The 14,909-nt window shown below is 37.1% G+C and overlaps 1 protein-coding gene across 9 annotated transcripts in view; it reads left to right on the top strand.

Annotated features, from left to right (window-relative positions):
* Positions 1-14,909, top strand: part of CEP95 (centrosomal protein 95) — a 36,875-nt gene that overhangs the window by 9,872 nt on the left and 12,094 nt on the right. For 8 of the 9 annotated variants that reach the window (XM_073883267.1, XM_073883268.1, XM_025889936.2 and 5 more), the window contains 7 exons: positions 1,039-1,144; positions 2,534-2,649; positions 8,340-8,459; positions 8,997-9,190; positions 11,824-11,936; positions 12,098-12,227; positions 12,797-12,950. In XM_073883267.1, coding sequence (XP_073739368.1) covers positions 1,039-1,144; positions 2,534-2,649; positions 8,340-8,459; positions 8,997-9,190; positions 11,824-11,936; positions 12,098-12,227; positions 12,797-12,950 — 933 coding nt within the window. The remainder of the gene's footprint in view (positions 1-1,038; positions 1,145-2,533; positions 2,650-8,339; positions 8,460-8,996; positions 9,191-11,823; positions 11,937-12,097; positions 12,228-12,796; positions 12,951-14,909) is intronic. The other variant, XM_025889938.2, reaches the window with a different exon arrangement.

Below are 14,909 nucleotides of genomic sequence, written 5' to 3'. Positions count from 1 at the left end.
ATTGGACAGTGTTTTCTAAAGTCTGATACTCACCTTTGCAGGTCCCAAGTTGGTATGGCAATATTACCTAGAGCTGAGCAGATTCTTCAAAATGCCAGTTAATAATGGGAAGTAAATCTTTATTATCATGAGTCACAGCAGGTATACAGAGCAGCTTTTTCCTGTTACCTGAGCTAGCATTATCATTTACTTAAACTGAAGGACAAAGGATTTGAAAGGAGACCTTGAGTCAGTGCTGCATTATGCCCCTCATTGTTTGAAGCTCTTGAAGCCTCAGTTTTCTCATCTGAAATTCTTTCATGGCTGTATGAAGGTCGAATAAGTAGATATGCATAAATAGTTTAGCACTGAGCCAAGCTTAGAGTAGATGCACAGTGAATGTTAACTAATGTTATTAAAATGTTGCTTGTTGAATACAGAAATAGAAAAAAATGATGGTGGATGTCCAAACAGGGAATCTCTAGAAATGGAGATGGGAATATCCATAAATCTGGATCATAGGAGATTCACCCACATACCTCCTGAAATCACTTTGCTAGTGAGTTGCTGCCACTGGTGAAAGTGTAATCCGCAGATATGTTGGGATAGAAGAAAAGAGTGATCATCTTAAGGAAAATTCCATCCAAGCCTTAACGTAGTCTGACTCTTAGGTTAGGGGGAGTGATAGTCTTGGAGCCTGAGGCAAGCTGACACAGTCATGTTGTTCTGAAGCCACAACCTAGTCCTCTTACCTTAGACATCCCTTGTAGACAGAAACGTGTTTATAAACAATAGAAAATGAACCTACCACCTAGCTTAAAAAATAAAACGTGGCTAATACAACTGCAGACCCTGCTTTTAAAGCAACACTTGTTTGTTACCCAAGTAATATGCTCATCACAGGTGATGATTTGGTTCTTTCTAATTTCATGTTCAGAAGAGCCGAGTTTACCAGGAGAGGATGAGGGTGCCTTACTGTTCTTACCTCTACCTATCCCTGTATAAAAATAGCATTACTAATGGGGGGAGTTGGGTATTGTTTTTGTCTATTCTGAACAGGTGAAACTGGACAGAGTTTTAAAGAGTCCCATCAAGGAGAACCTTTGGAAGAGCCAGAAAGTACTAAGGAATCCAAGTCACCATGGAAAAGGGTTTCTTTTGAGAGGTAGCACTCAGTGTCTATGAATTTAATCATAACAAGTTATGTTTTTTCCTTCTACTAAGAATTGAAATGGCACACAATATACCAGAATGGCAGTAAAAAACAAAAAAAAAGTGTGAAAATTTTACTACCTTCTCATATTTTAAACCTTCTTGAGGGAGTTTTAAGAACCATGAGCTATATCTAGTACTTAATTCTCAGTATTAAGCACCTACTTATTTTTAAATTTTTCCCTAGGTCATCAGAATAGTTTATGTTCCTTATAGAAAACTTGGAAAGTACAGAGAAATTAAAAAAAAAAAAAAGATGAACTCTACCATTCAAAACTGAATAAATACTGTTGATGTTTTGTTATACTTTAGTCTTTTTTTCTGTTTCAAGGGTTTTTTTGGATTTAGTTATATAATTTTGTTTTTTGCATTTTAAAATTTTACACATCAGTAGTCTTGAAGTTGTTAAAATCTTTGTAATAATTTTTAATCATCATACAACAGACCATTCATATGTGTGCTTCATAATTGGCTAAACCACTCCTCTAAAGTGGAGGTGGCCGTTCTTGTGTTTTTTTTATGGTTTTAAAAGTGTGGTACATACTTTTACTTATTCTTTAAGCTATTCTTTATTCTTTAAGCTAAACTCATTCAAGGAGAATGAATGTTATAAAGCTTTTAAAAGCAGTCACTTTCCAAAAAGGTGGTGGCGGTTTATACACTCACCGGCAGTATAAAATTGCTGGGTTACTGCACTTTCATGAATGAATATTGTTGACAAATATCAGAGTTTTTAAAATTTCTGTGACTTTTATAGGAAAAATATAATGTCATTACAGATTTGATGGTAGTTATAACTAGAGGTTGAATATGATGCTATGACTTTGTTTCAAATATCTGATTCTCCATGTTTTTATGGAGTTTGTCATGATTTGAAAAGTACACGCTGTGCTTTCCTGTTTAGGTATAGTACATTGTGGAAAACATAAAGGAGACCACCATAAAATGAATTTCCTGACTTTATTTCTTATTACTAGATTTTTTAAAAAAGTGCAAAAGTAAAACAATACAAGAATATTTAGTGCAAAATTAATAACCTACCCAGACTCCACTCCCACACCCCTAGAATATCCAATGTTTATCGTTCTCTGTGTGGATTCTCCTATGCATTTAATCCTTGACACTTTGAACACAGTTAGTTCCCCCATACATGTATCAGTCAAAACAGACAAGCAGCAAGAAGTGATAAAGCAGCGGAAGGGAGTATGTTGCCCTTTTTCTGCACATAACAGTGAGCAGTCTGAATACCTGTAGGCAGGCTGTTAGGAGGAACTCTTGGGGTCCTTGGGAGGGGCCCTCTATGGTTAGGCTGGGCCCCAAGTAAGTAAGGGAACTCTTTCAGGTGCTCCTTGTCATCTGAGGCTTTGGGCCCCTCTTGGGATGGAGATGAAACAGAATCCACCGGTGAAATAATTAGACTGGGAGACACGGCACACACCTTTTCTCTAAGAAGTAATGGTAAGTTGTTAGATACCAGTTATTGTTATCATATAACTATGAAAGTATAAATAGTTATACTTAGGAATGTTTACAGTTGAGAAGAACAGAGAGAGCTGTAACTCAATATTAGAATTGAATTTCTAGGAGTATACCATCATTATCCTAAATATGAATGGTTAATGTGAAATCAGTCAAGTAGGGGCCACAGGCAGGCACATGGGTAAACAGGTGGATGCAAGTTTGTCATGTAATATGTGGGACTTGATACTCTGGGAAGAGACTTCTGGATGCAACTTCATAATTTAATAGTCTACTCACATTCAGATTACCCCCTAAGTGTAGTTTCCTAAATGGTGCTCTTTTCATGGTTTCAACCAATGAGTCTATATATCCAGTGGCAATTTTTCTGCCAGGTGTCAGGCCACATTTCTAACAGTCTGCTGCTTATACACAGTAAGCCTGAATATCTCTCAAACCCCTTTTGAGCCTCCCACATTGCTGTCCTCCAACATCCCACTCCCTGTCCTGCCTACCTTGGTTGACATGCTCTTTTCTGGCATCATATTGTTTCTTCTGCTGGGGTGCTCTTCCTTCCTTTCTATTCCTGGCAGATTTACCCTGCAAAGCCCAGTCTCTCCTGTGTGCCTCAGGTTCTAAGATTCTATATTTCTGCAGTGTGGCCCTGTCTCCTTATTTTGGTAATAGCATTCTTCACATCGCATAGTTAATTTTGAGTGTGTCTATTAGGTAAACTGAGTCTCAGGGATAGTAGCCACATCATATTCATTCAGCAAATATTTAGTGCCTTCCATGTGCCGGGCAGTCGTGTTACAGTGGTAAACAAAATAGACACAAATCCCTTCCCTTGTGGAGCTTACATTCTACTTGTGGAGGCAGCCAATAAATAAGACAAATAAGTGAAATATATAGTAAAATCATTCATATTCATCTTAGTATTCCAAAACTTTGCAAAACACCAGGCCCACAATAAGTTGTGGAGTTTTTTTAAATGGAAGAACAGGAATGCTAGAGAGGAACTAAGTATATTAAATTGGGAATCAAGTGGCCAAACTCTTATCCAGACTCTGCTACTGGCTGTGTGACTTTGGACAAGGTTCTTATCTTTCCTGAGCCTCAGTTTCTTAATGCCTTAAATCAGAGAATTCAACAAACCATCTCTGAAATCCCTTTCAGCATTAATACTTTTATTCTAAAGACTAGACACTGAATTCCAAGGAATTAATGTTCAAAGAACCTAAGTCTGGAAGGTTAGACAGTAGACCAAAGACATGTACTTGCTACTAGGAGGAGCAAAGTAAGGGAATGACCAGAGTCAAGTGTAGGTAGTGTTTCTAGAAGGAAGAGAGTCAGATGGATTGACAAAAGGTGGAAGGGATGGTGATTTTAGAAATGGTGCGCTGTGGTAACAACTGCCACATAGAAAGGTTGCATCTATAAAAAGTGAATTGTTTTCAGATTGTAACTATTCAGATTATAATGCAATTAAGGCAAAAGAGAAAAGGTTGAAAGAAAAGCTAGGGTTAAGGTGTTCGGTGTCATAAAGGGCTGTGGTGGGACGCCTGGGTGGTTCAGTCGGTTAAGCGGCTGCCTTCAGCTCAGGTCATGATCCCAGGGTTCTGGGATTGAGTCCCGCATCAGGCTCCTTGCTCCATGGGGAGTCTGCTTCTCCCTCTGCCACTCCCCCTGCTTGTGCTCTCTCTCTCTCTGACAAATAAATAAGATCTCTAAAATAAATAAAAAATAAAGGGCTATGGTATCTTCCTCTTATATTTGGATTTAAGTTATAACTGTCATATATATTCATGGGGTCTAATTTAGGCTTCAGTTCCTGGGCTATGAATCTTTTTTTTTTTTTTAAAGATTTTATTTATTTATTTGACAGAGACACAGCAAGAGAAGGAACACAAGGGGGAGTGGAGAGGAAGAAGCAGGCTTCCCGCTGAGCAGGGAGCCCGATACGGGACTCGATCCTAGGACCCTGGGATCATGACCTGAGCTGAAGGCAGATGCTTAACGACTGAGCCACCCAGGCGCCCAAATCTTTTTTTTTAATTGAGATATAATTGACATGTAACGTTGTTAGTTTCAGATGTACAACCTAATGATTTTATGTTTATATATATTGTGAAATAATCATCCAAAGGTCTAGTTAACATTTGTCAGTACAGGTTGTTGAAATTTTTTTTTCTTGTAATGACAACTTTTAAGATCTGTCCTCTTTGTATATTGTATTTCCCTGACTTATTTAACTGGAAGTTTGTACCTTTTGACCATCTTCACCCATTTTTTTTCTACCCAGGACCGCCCCGCCCCCTTTTTAAAAATGAAATGTTATATACATTTATCATATAGATATATAATTGAATTTTATTAATGCTTACAGTAGACAAATTCAGAATCATTCCAGTAATTAAACAGTACATCCTTAAAACAATCTAAAATTTATGGAGAGAGATTTGAGTGTGTCACTTTCAGTCTGACAAAAATTCCAGATGGTAACTAAGCATGAAATTTTAGGAGAAATTTCATCAAAAATAAGGAGCATATGAGTTTCTTGGTTATCTAGAAACTAAAAAAATGGACCCGGGTAAAAGTGAATTAGCCTGGGGTCAAGCTGATGACAAATTCAGTTTGGGTAGTAGAGAAATTGTGGACCATGTTAATGAATTTTGAACATTAGATCTCAGATACTCTTCATGTGAAATAGGAAGTTATGGAGGGAGACTCACATATTTTAACATTTTGATGTGAAAATGGCCATATTGGATTGGTTTGTGGAAGAGGAAAGCAGAAAACGATGTGTGTGCTGGTTTTTAAAAGACATAAAATGAGTGTCAAAAATTTTAAAGTATACAGTGTCTTGGAATAAATTGCATGGAGTTTGGGATCTGTGCAAGGTGAATTTTTCTCTTTGTAGTGATTATGTCATTTGAAAATGACCATCTGGTAACAATGCCTTCAAAGTAGGAATAAGTTTATGGTGAAGTCTTTCATTAAATTGAAGAAGGCATAAATAGTCATCTGGAGAGGGGGAGTCATAAATCCATTTTGTTTGTGGAGAGTTTGTGTACTGTAGATTTCTAAGGGAACAAAGTGGATATTCAGGAATATTTTAATACAGCTCTATATGTAATATTATAAAGGCGATTAAAAATATTAAGCATTCAGGGGCACCTGGATGGCTCAGTCATTAAGCGTCTGCCTTTGGTTCAGGTCATGATCCCAGGGTCCTGGGATCGAGCCCCACGTCAGGCTCCCTGCTCGGCAGGAAGCCTGCTTCTCTTCTCCCTGTCCCACTCCCCCTGCTTGTGTTCCCTCTCTCGCTGTGTCTCTCTCTGTCAAATAAATAAATAAAATCTTAAAAAATAAGCATTCAAAAATTAGACAAAACAATTTGACCTATAAATTTTTTTATTGTATCAGCCAAGATTCCTAGCTCAGAGATATACCCCCATAACAGCGTTCCTACAATTCTGGCACCTCTTTGTATATGAGTGTGTTCCAATAAAGCTATTTACAGTGGTGCAGGACTGGCTCAAGTCAGTAGAGTGTGTGACTCTTGTGACTCTGGTTTGTGAGTTCAAGCCTCACGTTGGATGTAGAGATTACTTAAAATCTTAAAACAACTTTATTTACAAAAACAGTTGATGAGTCAGATTTGGACCTTGGGCCATGGTTTGCCAACCTCTGACCTAGAGAAAACCACTGTTAACATTTTGATTTCTTTCCTTACAGATATGCAAATGTGTATCTCATCATCTTTTAAAATGTAACCGTATAGTACATATTAATAGTTTTTTTAATTGAAGTATAGTTGACACACAATATTACATTAGTTTCAGGTGTACAACATAGTGATTTGGCAACTCTGTATATTTGCTAGTCTCACCACAAGTATAGCCATCATCTGTCATCATACATTATTATAATACCATTGATTATATTCCTTTTACTGTACCTTTTATCCCTATGACTTATTCATTCCATAGCTGGAAGCCTGTGTACCTCTCACTCCACTTTACCCATTTACTCTTCCTGCATGGAAACCATCAGTCTCTATTTATGGATCTGTCTCTTTTTTTTTGTTCATATGCTTTGTTTTTTAGATTCCATATGTAAGTAAAATTGTATTTGTCTTTCTCTGACTTATTTCACTTAGCATACTCCTAAGTCTATATATATTGTAAATGGCAAGGTCTTATTCTTTTTTATGACTAAGTAGTGTGTGTGTATGTGTGTGTGTACGTGTACACGTGTACACATCTGCTTTATCCCTTCATTTATCAGGGACACTTGGGTTATTTCCGTATCGTGGCTATTATAAGTACTGCAATAAACAGGGATGCATATATCTTTTCAAGTTAGTTTTTTTCTTTGGGTAAATACACAGTAGTGGAATTACTGGATCGTGTGGTATTTCTATTTTTACTTTTTTGAGGAACCTTCATACTGTTTTCTATAGTGGCTATACCAGTTTTCATTTCCACCAGCAGTGCACAAGAATTCCTTTCCCTTCATGTGAAATCTTGTCAACGCTTGTTATTTCTTGTCTTTTTTTTTTAAGATTTTATTTATTTATTAGAGAGCGAGCGAGCGAGAAACAGCATGAGAGGGGAGAGAGTCAGAGGGAGAAGCAGGCTCCCCACTGAGCTGGGAGCCTGATGTGGGACTCGATCCCAGGACTCCGGGATCATGACCTGAGCTGAAGGCAGTTGCTTAACCAACTGAGCCACGCAGGCACCCTATTTCTTGTCTTGTTGAATCTAGCCATATCTCATTGTGATTTTGATTTGCATTTCCCTTGATGATTAGTGATGTTGAGCACCTTTTCTTGTGTCTGTTGGCTATCTGTATGTTTTCTTTGTGAAGAACGTCTGTTCAGGTCCTGTGCCCATTTTTTAATCTGGGTTTTTCTGGTGTTGAGTTATATCAGTTTTTTATATATTTTGGGTATTAACCCTCTATCAGACATATCATTTGCAAATGTCTTCTCATGTTCAGTAGTTTGCCTTTTCACTTTGTTGATGGTTTCCTTCACTGTGCAGAAGCTTTTTATTTTGGTGTAGTCCCAATAGTTTAGTTTTGCTTTTGTTTCCCTTGCCTGAGAAGACATACCACAAAAACATTACTAAAGCTAACGTCAGAGATTACTTGCCTGTGTTTTCTTTTAGAAGTTTTATGGTTTCATGTCTCACATTTAGTTGTTTAATCCATTTTGAGGTAATTTTTGTGTATGGTGTATTGAAGTACTCCAGTTTCATTCTTTTGCATGTAGGTGTCCACTTTCCTACAGCATTTATTGAAGAGACTATTTTCTTATCGTATATTCTTACCTCCTTTGTTGTAGATTAATTGACCATATAAGCATGGGTTTATTTCTGGGCTATCTATTCTGTTCTTTTGATCTTTGTATCTATTTGTATGGCACTTGTTTTTCTAAAGAAAAGTAATACGATGTAAATCTTTACTTTTAATTTGTATTTAGTGGTTCCAGATCTTCTCTGGTAGTTATTAAAAAGTAATGCGTGGTAAAAAAAAAAAAATAATGCACAGTTTGAGCAATCAGACCAACACAGTTCAATGATTATGTCATTCATGAGATTTTTATCCTCTGGGTACAAAACTCCTGGTTTTTAGTATAATATTCAGCAACAAAAAAATTCTACCTCTAATATTTTATTTTCTAGGTGCCGAAGGCCCTAATGAAATGCAGTCCAAAAAAGCCTCAACCATATCATATGAAGAAGTGCCGCACCCTCCCTTATCTAGTTTTTTGTCCAAGAACAGGACATCTTTTGTTGAAGACAGTGAGTAGTAAGGTGTTGTTAGTGAGTTAGAGACAATAGTTAGTTCCTGGGACAATTTCTGTTGCTATTAGCCTTTTTGCTTTTGTTACTCTATACTTCATATGATTGTTTGGTTTTACATGATCATATTTTAAATGTTTGCTATTAAGTATGAGTTCATTTCTTAAAATGGTTTTTGGTTGCATGTTTTACATCCACTGTTTTATTATTTAAGTTTTTCTCTTAAAGACTTAGGACAATATGAGTCTCTAATACATTAGTATATCACTTGGTGGTCTTCAGATTATTAGGGAATGATAAAATATAGTAATTTGAAAAATATTCTCATTTCTTACTGTTCTCTCTGGGATTTTATTTAGTATTACATAAAATCATTGTTAATGGCTAACAATATTTATAACCCATGGATGAACCATAATTTATGTAGCTATTCTTCAAGTCATTTAGGTTTTTAGTATCTATAGGTATGTGTATATGTTAAATGACGTATTTCTTAGAGTTTCATCTTAATATGTCCACTTTATTTTTGCCAACTAGTGGAGATTCCTTCTGTGGATGTGATTCCAAGTGCTAGGAAGCTAGGGGAGCCTATTCGATCAGCTATTCCTTTACATCCACCCTACCATCCTTCAGAGCCTCGAGCACCCTGCCCCATAGGAAAAGAATACTTGCGTTCAAGTCACATCTCCCCTGCCGTGAATTCTACTGGAGAGGGCACAGCATTTTCTGTGGTAAGTGGAAAAGCTTGCTTACAATTAGGTAGAAGTTTATACATTTAAAGAGATCTCTGCTAGAATTGTAGTAAAGGATACTCCACTAATTAGAGCACTGTACTTCTGAAATTTTACCTCTGCATATACCTACATGTTCTTACTCTAAGACAGTAGGGATGAATGTATAAAAAGGAAAATATTAAGAGCTAACACGCATTATGTGTTTATTTTGTGTCCTGCGCAGCTATAGGTATTTTACAGATATTGAATAATTTACTCCTCATAACAGCTGTGGGGTGGGTATGATTTTTATTTCCCATGGGGAAACTGATATAAAGAGATTAAATATCTAGTCTCAGGTCACAGAGCAACTGTAGAGTCAGGATTTGAACTCAGTATTCTAGTTTCAGAGCCCATATTCTGTGTCCCTAGTTAAATTATTTAAACTTTTATAAATATAAGAAAATATAGGGGCACCTGGGTGACTCAGTTGGTTAAGCGTCTGCCTTTGGCTCAGGTCATGATCTCAGGGTCCTGGGATCGAGCCCCACGTTGGCTCCCTGCTCAGTGGAGAGTCTACTTCTCCCTTTCTCCTCCCTCTGCCTCACCCTGCTTGTGCATGCACTCTCTCTTTCTCAAATAAATAAATAAAATCTTAAAAGGGGGGGGTGATGCCTGGGTCAGTTAAGTGTCTGCCTTTGGCTCAGGTCATGTGGGATCGAGTCCTGTGTCAGGCTCCTTGCTCCGCGGGGAACCTGCTTCTCCCTCTGCCTGCCGCTCCCCCTGCTTGTGCACATGCATGCACTCTCTCACTCTGACAAACAGATCTTTAAAAAAAAAAAGTATGAGGAACAGTCTTTCATTCATATTCCTATTATACAGTGTGAACTGCTATTAATACCATGGCCTGTTTGCTTCTACTCTTTGAAAAATCCCTTTTGTAAAGTTATCTCGTCCCTGTCCTCATAGAAATGAACAGCTAGGGATATGCAAAAGGTGAATTCGTAAATGATGATACATTCTCGTTATTAAAAATTCAAACAGTGCACAAAAAGTGCAAAGATGAAATAAGCATCATTAGCATTAGGTGGCCATCATTCTTCTAAACATTCTGTGCATCTGTTCACATGGGAGGATAAATAGATATATAAAAGGGATCATAGGATAATGGTTACATATGGGGGAGTTTTAGGGGAGGATGGTAGAAGAGCTTCTGAGTTGCTGGTAATACTCTATTTCCTAACCTGAGTGGCATGTAAGTGAGAATACTCATTTTGAAATAATTCTTGAGCAGGACACTTAAACTTCAATAAAAAGTTTTTAAGAATTTTGTATTATAGTTGTTATTTACTAAAAAGTGTTTAATTTTACTTTGGTAGAAGAAAAAGATAAGTGAAATTGAAGAGATTCTTAAACATCGAATATTTTTGTTTTTTCATAAGATTTCCTCTGAGATTAAGAAATAAATTATTCAGTGAGGTGCCTTGGTGGCTCAGTCTGTCTTCCGTTCAGGTCATCATCTTGGGGTCCTGGGATCAAGCCCCACATTGGGCTCTGCACTCAGCGGGGAGTCTGGGGATTTCTCTTCCTCTCCTTGTGTCCCCCCCACCCACGCACTTGCGCCTGCTCTCTAAAATCTTTAAAAAAGAAATTGTTAAAAATGTTGAGTTTATATTCATATTTTAGAAGATTTTATCTTTATTACAGTTTTGGACAGTTTCTGTTGACTTCTTAATACTAAAGAGAATGATTTTAATACCACTTGTGATTTGATCATTTTTTCATTGTTTAGGTGTAGCCATAACCCCTAAATTTTCATATTTGAGAACATCTCACCTGCCTTTATATTTGAATGGCATCCTGACCCACAGTTTTTATCTGAGTACAAGTTTACAGACATTGCTCTTCCATTGCTTTGGTATTGAGGATCAAGAGAGTATTCTGACAATTTTATTTTTTTTTTTTTGAGAGAGAGCGCAAGCATGAGCAGGGTGTGGAGGGGGAGGGGCGAAGGAAGAGGAAGAGAGAGCATCTTAAGCAGGCTCCACTCCCAGTGTAGAGCCTGAAGCGAGGCTCAATCTCATGACCCTGAGATTATAATCTGAGCTGAAATCAAGAGTCAGACGCTTACCCAACTGAGCCACCCAGGCACCCTGACAAATGTGTTTTTTATTTTTTATTTATTTTTTTTAAAGATTTTATTTATTTACTTGACAGCAAGAGCAGGAACACAAGCAGGGGGAGTGGGAGAGGGAGAAGCAGGCTTCCCGCGGAGCAGGGAGCTCGATGCGGGGCTCGATCCCAGGACCCTGGGATCATAACCTGAGCCGAAGGCAGACGCTTAACGACTGAGCCACCCAGGCGCCCCCAAATGTGTTTTTTAAAAAGTAAAACAGCAGTGCCTGGCTGGCTCAGTTGGAAGAGCATGCAGCTCTTGATCTCAGGGTCCTAAGTTTGAGCCCTGCATCAGGCTCAAATGTTGGGTATAGAGATTGCTTAAATAAATGAAAAAAACCTCAAAAAAAAAAAAAGGGTAAAACATGGAGAATAAAGGGACTGAGCTTTGTGCCACAGGTCCTCCCTTATCCTCCCACCTAAAATGTGCCATCTTTTGTAGCTTTTTCAAATCAACTCTCTTTTGTTTTTAATAGGAATCAGATAATAAAGTTCCCTTAACTTCTAAGTTGCCTAAAGATAGCAAAGAGGAAATGTGTTCAGCTCAGATCCAAGGCCCTAGGACAAGGAAGTTTCCCAAAGGAAAAAGGTAACATTTATTGCAGTCTGTTTTCAGCCCGTTTGCAAAGGGATTTGAAGAAAGGGGTATACTCTCCACATTTAGCTGTGAAGACCAGTATGAAATATTTGTTAAAGCATGCATTACCACACGCTTGGCTACTTAAATGTCACATGGTCATTTTATTACAGATATGAAAGCAGACCTGCAGTCTCATCCTGGGATTCAGCCATCTCCCAGAGGCCAAGAAAGAGGTTAACAGCACAAGAATTACATTCAGTTTCCAAGAAACTCTCTCAACGGCTGTCTGAACTAGATTGGGTAAGTCTTGTTTTTTATCTATATTGAGATTGCCGTAGTTGGTGAGTATTTAAGTGATCTTCTAATTGAAGAGGAAAGCTAAGCTAAGGTACTAAAATTAGTTGTGTCTTATTTACTGTGAAAATGTTCCATAAATCAGGCAGGTAGGACAGGATGAGAAGTCATCTCTTACGTAGCCTTTCATGATATAACCAAATTTGGTATGGATTTATCCTGATTTTTATTGAATTCTGATGAAAACTAATCATTTTAAGTGATTACATTAAAATCTTTTAGATACACCTAAGACATTTGGTATAAAATTAGATCTCTTGATTCTCATAAAATCCAGTATTACAGTTTGGGGGTATCATTGAATACATGTATTAAATCCTTATGAGATTTACTCTGAAGTTTATTGAAACTGCATAGTCCATAGCACTGATACATACACCCTTCAGAAACTAAATATGCATAAGCATCTGAAAATTATTAGTGCCTAATTATGAGAAGCTTTTTAAAGATTCTGTCTACTTCTTCCAACTTGCATTCTGCTGAAATCAAAGTGTTGAAAAGTATTTTCTCAGTAGATGTTAAAAAGTGCCCTGGGTGATCGAATTAAAGAAAAGACTGACTATGAAGAAGACGGTATTGGAAACGAAGAGATGGAGAGTAGGAAGGATGAAACACTATCTCAGCACAGTGACAGCATCATGGAGTATGGGCCGAAGAATCGAAGGCCAGGTACTTATCCCAGAGAAGCCAGGATAAGGATGTCCCAGGGATCCATTTAGGGACTTCCATTTGTTTATGACTGGCTTTCTCATTTTAAATATTTCAGAAATATATAGAAGGAGCAAGAATAATAATACTTATATCTTCACCATCTAAAAGCAGATGCTAATAATTATATATGCTTTATACCTTTTGCGATTAAAAATAAGAGTTGAAATCCCCTCTGTACTCCCCACAGTCCATTTTGCCCTTCCTTCAAAGAACAATGCTGTCAAAGTTTGTATCTTCTTATCCCTGTTTTTTTATTGATATTTTTTATTTTATTGAGATTCAGTTGACATATAACATTGTATTCACTGCAGGTGTACAGTATGATTTATTTATATATTGATACTGATCTAAATGATTACCACAGTAAGTTTAGTTAACATTGATCACTTCACATAGTTACAAATTTTTTCTTTCTTAAAACTTTTAAGATGGGATTTTTTGCTACTTTCAAATATGCAGTATAGTATTGTTAACTACAGCCACCATGCTGGACATTATATCCCCAGAACTTATTTATCTTATAATTAGAAGTTTGTACCTTTTGACCACCTTCACACTTCTGGCAACCACCAATCTGTTTTCTGTATCTATGACTGGTTTTTTTAGATTCCACATATATATGAGGTCATACATTATTTATCTTTCTCTGACTTATTTCACTTAGCATAACGCCCTCAAGGCCCATCCATATTGTCACAGCAGGATTTCCTTTTTTTCTATGGCTGAATAATCTTTTATGTATTTGTTTTCTTTATCCATTTATCTGTAGGTGGGCACTTAGGTTGTTTCTCTATCTTGGCTATTGTAAATAATGCTGCAGTGAACATGGGGGTGCATGTATCTTTTTGAGGTAGTGATTTCTTTTCACTGCTAGGTACCCAGAAGTAGTATCAGTGGGTCATTTGGTATTTTTAATATTTTGAGTAACCTCTATACTGGATTACATAGTGGCTGCACCTAACAGGGCACAAGGGTTCCCTTTTCTCTCCATTCTCTCCAACACTTGATATCTTTTGTCTTTTTGATAATCGCCATTATTCTGAACCTCTAAGATGACATCTCATTGTGATTTTGATTTGCATTTCCATGACATTTAGTGATGTTGAGCCCCTTTTCATATACCTTTTGGCCCTTTGTAGATCATCTTGGGAAAACTCAGTTTCTCTGCCCATTTTTTAATTGGATAGTTTTTTGGGGGTTTTTTTTTTGGTATTGAGTTGTATGAGTTCTTTATTTTGGATGTTAATTCTGTAACAGATATCTGATTTGCAGATATCTTTTCTGTTTGGTGGGTTGCCTTTTCATTTTGTTGATAGTTTCCTTTGCTGTGCAGAAGCTTGATATAGTCCCATTTGTTGATTTTTGCTTTTGTTGTCTTTGCTTTTGGTATCAAATCCAAAAAAATCATTGCCAAGACCAATGTCAAGGAGCTTACCCACTGTTTTCTTCTAGGAGTTTGTGGTTTCAGGTCTTACATTCAAATCTTCAATTCATTTTGGTTGATTTTTGCATATGGTGTAAGATAAATTATAGTTTCATTCTTTTGCATGTGGCTGTCCAGTTTTCCCAGCACCATTTATTAGACTCTCTTTGCCCCATTATATATTCTTGGATCACTTGTAAATTAATTGACCATATATGTGTGGATTTATTTCTGGGCTCTGTATTCTGTTCCGTTGATCTGTGTGTCTTTTATGCCAGTACTATGTTTTGACACTACAGCTTTGTAATACAGATTGAAATCAGAAAGTGTGATGCCTCCAGCTTTGTTCTTTTTCAGGATCGCTTTGCCTATTTGAGGTGTTGTGTGGTCCCATACAAATTTTGTGATTGTTCTATTTCTGTGAAAATACCATTGGAATTTTGATAGGGATTACATTGAGTCTAGATGAATTTGAGTAGTGTGGGCATTTTAAC

The sequence above is a fragment of the Callorhinus ursinus genome, unplaced genomic scaffold (assembly GCF_003265705.2).
Source record: "Callorhinus ursinus isolate GAN/ISIS: 27379988/994484 unplaced genomic scaffold, GSC_fseal_2.0 scaffold50, whole genome shotgun sequence".
Classification (NCBI taxonomy): Eukaryota; Metazoa; Chordata; class Mammalia; order Carnivora; family Otariidae; genus Callorhinus; species Callorhinus ursinus.
The sequence above is the reverse complement of the archived record's forward strand: the minus strand, read 5'-3'. Positions and strand labels throughout refer to the sequence as shown.